Source organism: Empidonax traillii, unplaced genomic scaffold (assembly GCF_003031625.1).
Source record: "Empidonax traillii isolate 1590-97213 ecotype Southwest subspecies unplaced genomic scaffold, ASM303162v1 scaffold292:size1342341, whole genome shotgun sequence".
Taxonomy (NCBI): domain Eukaryota; kingdom Metazoa; phylum Chordata; class Aves; order Passeriformes; family Tyrannidae; genus Empidonax; species Empidonax traillii.
The window spans coordinates 331,600-337,687 of NW_020955485.1; the positions used below are offsets into that span (position 1 = coordinate 331,600).

At 58.4% G+C, this 6,088-nt stretch overlaps 1 protein-coding gene across 2 annotated transcripts in view; it reads left to right on the plus strand.

Annotated features, from left to right (window-relative positions):
* The window catches only part of EPHB3 (EPH receptor B3), a 29,595-nt gene extending 25,657 nt beyond the window's left edge, over window positions 1-3,938 (plus strand). For both annotated transcript variants that reach the window (XM_027890607.1, XM_027890608.1), the window contains exons 14-16: window positions 81-274; window positions 439-594; window positions 912-3,938. In XM_027890607.1, coding sequence (XP_027746408.1) covers window positions 81-274; window positions 439-594; window positions 912-1,020 — 459 coding nt within the window. In that variant the 3' untranslated portion in view covers window positions 1,021-3,938. The remainder of the gene's footprint in view (window positions 1-80; window positions 275-438; window positions 595-911) is intronic.
* The last annotated feature ends 2,150 nt before the right edge of the window (window positions 3,939-6,088 follow it).

Genomic DNA, 6,088 nt, shown 5'->3' on the forward strand with positions numbered 1-6,088 from the left:
TCCCTGGGGAGCGGGGAACTGGGGGCTGTAGGGTACCTGTGGGAGCCCGGGTGGCTCACAGCCTGCATGTCTCTCCGCAGGTGATCAATGCAGTGGAGCAGGATTACCGCCTGCCACCCCCCATGGACTGCCCCACTGCACTGCACCAGCTGATGCTGGACTGCTGGGTGCGGGACCGCAACCTGCGGCCCAAGTTTGCACAGATTGTCAACACGCTGGACAAGCTCATCCGCAACGCTGCCAGCCTGAAAGTCATCGCCAGCGTCCAGTCTGGGTCAGTGGTGTCCCTGTTTCCAGCCAGGGCTTCCCCCAAGCCCACGGAGTGCTGGAGTGGTTGGAAATAGACTGTGGGAGGACAGGGATAAGAAATATCCCCTGCTTCCAGTTACACCTGTCTGTCCCCTGCTGCCTGTGACCTGTGGCTCTCTCGCCCTTTAGCATCTCCCAGCCGCTCCTGGACCGCACTGTCCCAGATTACACCACCTTCACCACCGTGGGAGACTGGCTGGATGCCATCAAAATGGGACGGTACAAGGAGAACTTTGTCAATGCCGGGTTTGCCTCCTTTGACCTGGTGGCACAGATGACTGCAGAGTAAGTCCCTGCTTGCAGAGGAGAGAGGAAGCTGGGGCTGGGGCTGCTGCACAATGTCCCTTGTCACTTGCTTCTCTAACAACTACCTCCTCCCGCCTGGGCATGTAGTGGGCTGAGTTAAGGCTGGGATTTAGCATCCAGTCCGAAGGGAGTTTAGTTCTGGGATTCACCAGTCCCCTGGTGTTAGAGGAGCACCAGAGCTTGGCAGAGGGCTGTAATGCAGACAGATACGTCCCTTGCCTTGCAGCTACATGGGGCAGGGCCACATGCTGTTGTTGCTGTTTGTGCGGGGCTGAGTCTTCACCTTGTCTTTGCAGGGACCTGCTGAGAATAGGGGTGACGCTAGCAGGGCACCAGAAGAAGATATTGAGCAGCATTCAGGACATGAGGCTGCAGATGAACCAGACGCTCCCAGTGCAGGTTTGACCACAGGGGACTCTGCATTGGAACGGACCGAGGGAACCTGCCAACCAGGTTCAGTTTGCGGTGCAGCCCAGCTTCCCATGTTCCCCTCCACATGGCGCTCCTCTGCCTCGGACGGTCGCCTGGGACGGGATGGGACTGGACACCCTTCCATGGATCGAAGGCACTCATGCCGAGAGGGAGCCCAGCTTTTCGTCCCGTGTCCTGGAGCGGCAAGGCAGCAACACATCTTCATATTGAAGATGGATTATGGGACAGAGATGGCACATCCCACTTCCAGCCCTGTCTCGGTGCTCATCGGTTTGAAGAGTTGTTCTGCTTCTTGGATTTCTTTTCACCCCGTTTTTCCCCCCAGTCCTCACTTCCCTCACCTCCCCAAGGCCACAGACTGTTGACCCGTCCGCTGAGTCCATCAGACATGTCCGAAGCCTTCCCTAACTCTGGTCCTCAAATGGAAGCAGCCGGGGGAGGCCAAGCCGGCGACAGGGCTGGGGCCACCAGCCCCAGACAATCACTCCTCTCCTCCAGCCCTGGTGAGCCCTCTGCCCAAGGGTCTGCACTGGAACGTGTCCGAAGGGAAGGCTTCACTCCCTTTCTTGGCTTTGCACGCCAGAACCCGAACCCGATTTACTATGCAGGGAGTTAGGCAAAAAAAAATGAAAAAAGAAAAAAAAGATATATTAAAAAAAAAGAAAAGAGGGAGCAGAAAGGGGAGAGAGGGGGACCAAGTGCCCGGCTCCACATCTCTTACCCTCTTGGTTCTCTTGGCCGGCTCTGGACTGCAGAGCGAGGCCGTCAGCACGTTTGCACAGGGACCCTCCGCCCCCGGACCGACGGCAGCCGCGCTCCCCCCGAGGGGCTGGAGAGCGGGGCTGGGGCGGGGGCTGCGCCGGGGGCCGCAGCTCCCCCAGCCTCCTCTTTTATGCAGAAGGAGCAGGTGCCGCCGGCGCGGCTGCCCACTCCTGACACACGCTGTGATTGCTGCCAAAAGACTCACTCACCTTTCCCTGAGGATTCACTGCAGCCCGGTTCCTCCGAGCCGAGGGAGAGACTCCCAGCGTGCCTGAGTGTGCGTGAGTGTGTGCATGCGTGCGTGGGTGTGTGCTGGCCGCAGGACTGTGGGAGGCAATGGGCAGAATAAAGGCAATAAGAATTTTACCCGAGTTTCCTTTGCTCGATCGCGCTCTCACTGGATGGGCCTGGCTGCCTGCAGCTTTGCTGCCCAGCAGGGCCATCCTCCTCCTCCTCCTCCTGGCCGACCCCAAGCTGGCTCTATGCCCTTTTCTGCTCCCCTCTTCTCTTGCTGTCATGTTTTCAGGTTGTTCCATGGGGACTAGGCAGTGCTGCTGTACCCACCCTGTGGTGCTGGGAGACCCGGCGCATTCCACATGGGGTGCCTAGGGTGGAGGTTGTGAGTCCCAGAGCAGAGCCAGTAGGGAAACTCCGTCTTATGTACTAGAGGTGCTCAGCAACTTTTTCCCCCATCCTCTCAAGTCAGGCTGAAACTGTGGGAATCAAACACTGAATGTGAAAGGCAGGTGGAGAGCAGGCATGCACACTGCCCATCCCTGTGCCAGAGGGTCCCCACAGCCCTGGGGCTTCTCCCCAGGTCACTGCTCCTCCTCTGCTCCCCCTGGGCAGAGTCTGGCCCCCAGCAGGAGTGTTGCAACAGCCCCCGGGCATCCCTCAATCACTGGCCTCACTCCTCCCTGTGAAATGGCGGCTGCTGAGCCAGGTGGGAACACACCAAGGTGAACCAACCGGCTGCAGGCAGCAAGGTAACCTCCTGGGAGAGCAGAGCTGGGGATCCCTGTGCCCTCAGTCCAGGGGGTATTGCTCCATAGTAGCCAAGTGGGACCACCAGATGCTTGTCCTGGGTTTCTCACGTCCCTCTTGGCTGCAGTACACCTTGCTGGCTGGTTTATGGGGTGCTTTGCTGGCAGTGCAGAGGGGCAAGCAGTTGCTCCCCAAAATGAAGAGGTGCACCCCTATGCTCCCCAGTGCTTGTCCCTGCTCCACTCCTTCCCAGGCTGACAGCAGGTGTTGTTTTTCCCCTTTCCTTGGAACTGGCCTGCCCTTGGGTTTCTCATTAACCCCGTCCTTCTCCACAGAGAACAGTAAACAAGTCCGGGAGGGCAGCTGGCAGCAGGTCCTGCACCAGGCAACGGTCTCCCTGCGTCCCACCATCTATTTTTTGCAGGATGTATCTGGAGGACACTGCAGCCCCATTTTGCAGGGGTTTCCCACCCTGGCTTGCTCCCTACCCTGGCTGCTCCCCAGGCATGCCACAGTGGGACCCCAGACAGCAGCACTGGGCAGACCTCACCCGTCTCCCAGATCAGGCCAAGGAACCCCGGCACTGGGAGACTTTGAAGAGCAAGTGGCTAAAGAAGTGTCAGAGCCTATTTGGGGCTTGGTGATTCCCCATAGCCCCTCACCTGGAAGCACTGTGGGGCACAGGGTCTGTCCCTTTCCTCCCTTGCCCCTCCAGCCACTGCTGCTGCAAGGTTTGGGGTCCCACTAGCCCCAGTGCACTTCAAATATCCCCACGTCAACCCTCCCTCCTGGCCTGGCTTTGCTTTGGGGAGGGGCCCTGCTCATTTTAAACAACAAGCCCTTTCTCCCAGCCTTCTCCATGCACACTCTACTCCCATGGGGCAGGATGCAGCATTCCTGCATCCAGCCTGGGGTCTCCCCCGAGCCCCAGGAGTGCACCCAGGGATGCACCCAGCAGTTCTCCATGTGCTGTACCTGCCACCTCCCTTTCCATACAGATCCACACTACAGGAAAGCTGTGTTCCATGGTGAAAGAAAAGCAACAACAGAAAACAGCAGCCAGGGAAATCAATGCGAGCGTGCGTTTGTAAAAATATTTTTTAACGGAAAGACTTTTTTTCAATTAAATTATTTAAGGAATTTTATGGAGTTCTGTGGTGCCTGTGTGGTTCTTTGGGGGCTCTGGGTGCCAGGGAGCACTGCACTGGAGGGGTGAGGGTGTGTTTGGGCACTGTGTGTGTAAAAGTGAGCCCATGGCAGTGAGCAGGAGGCACTTGGCCCCACAAGCCCAGCCCGAGTGCACCCCAAAGATGCTCCCTGCCTCCTCCCAGAACAACCAGTGGGTGAGGACTTTTTGAGGGGCTGAGGGGATCAGGGGATGCTCCCAGAGCCCTCACCCCTTGGGTGCCTCTGCAGGAACATCCTGGGGCCACAGGGATGGGAACAGTGTGGGGTGGCCCTTGGGGAGCATGGTGGCCAGGTTGGGCTGGGGGAAAGGCAAGCCCTGCCTGCGCCCTGCCTGCACTCTGCCTGCGCCCCGGGCTTTCCCTCTCCCAGCCCATGCAAAAGAGTCTTTTGTGCTGCTGGGGTTTTTTTCCCCCTTTTAATTCCTAACCAGGAGATTAAGGGAAGACAAAGGCTACGATTGTTCCTGCTTCATAGAGAGCTGGAAAGTTCGGGGAGGGGGAACCGTCCCTTTCCAGACAGACCCATAAGGAGGGGGCCGTGCACCCCAGGTGGAGGGGCCGGGATGGGTGGGGGGGACACCCTGGGAGTGGCGGTGGGGGGTCCTAGGGGCACAGCTGGGGTGAAGGCACACTGGGTGCTAAGGGGGGAACCTGTTGGGGTGGGCGGGGGGCTCTGGGATCCAGCAGGAGGGTGGGAGGCTCTCTGCAGTGGAGGAGGAGGAGGAAGGCTTAGGATGAGGGGTTGGCCGGCTCGGCGGCTGCTTGGCGTTTTCCCCGCTAACTCTTGGCTGACACCTCAACGACTTGGCAGGGAGAGGATCCCGCAGCCCCGTCAGCCGCCTGGGGCCGGCACAGCTGGAAGGGATCACGGCTCTGCACGGCTTGGCACCGTGCGTCCATGACCCGGCAGGCCAGCACGAGGCACGGGGCAGCGAGGGCTTGGTCTTCTTCCACAGTCTCCACCACGTCTCGTTCCCACTGCCACGCTGTGCCTATGGGAATTGCCAGCGCAGCCTCGGAGGGGTGTCACATCCTGCACGTGCTCAGCCAAGGATGGGCCGGACGCCGGCCAGGCGGGTCGTTGCTTCGTGGCCGGAGCCAGGGACACACCACGGCCCGGGAAGGGGTTGTCCCTACAGCACGAGGGACAGGACCCGGCGCATTTTCCCATGCTCACAAAGAGCAGCGAGACACCCACGAACACCCCAGCTCTGCTCCTTCTGTTTCCCGTTAAGATTATTTATTGGTAAATTTTAAGACCACTTACAGACTCTGTTCACGTGCCAGGACCCTACACGGCTTTTTCCCAGGGCTTTTTTTTTTTTTTTTTTTTTTATTAAAAAAAAAAAAAAAAAGAAAAAGAAAAAAGAAATTGTTTTAATCATTTTCTTTCCATTCCTTCCTTCCAGTCTCCTTTGGTTGCTAGCAGGGGATTTGCACATGGTGCAACGTCCGTCCTCTGCTGCTGACGCAGCTCCTCCTCCCTGCCCACTGCTGCCAGGGCTGCATCCTCACCCCCTCATCAGGTCTGAGTGTCCCCACAGGGGAACCAAGGGGGACAAGACCTCCAGGAGCTGCCAGCCAGCCTGGGATGCTCTGGAAAAGGGGATCTGAGGGCCGGGGGGCTGCCTTGGGGAGCAGGAGGCAGCTCTCTCCCAGATGCCTGGGAGCTGACATCGTCTTTGGCAGAGCAACCAGAGAGCAAATGCACCCACATCAATCACACTGCGCCTGTCTGCTCTATTCACAGAGCAGAATCTGACCCAGTGATGGACCACGAGGCAAAAAGCAAATATAGGTTATTAAACAAGACCAGGGAAATGCCTCAACCCAGCGTGGTCTGGGAAAGGCTGGGTCTGCAAGGGAAAATCAGATGGAAAGCAATGGTGGCCCTGCTGTTAGGGCTGGGGCTGCCACCAAGGGCTGCCCCAGCTGGAAAAGTTGGCTCCTTTGGGAAGGACTGCCACATGGGGAGGAGCAATAGGTAGAGATGCACTAGTCCCTGCCGGTTTGCCTTGCCTGGGTTTCTCTGACCATCGCCCCTGCCCATCCCCATAGTATCACGGATATTGCTGCCCTCACCCTGTGGAGCAGCATCACCCAGGACA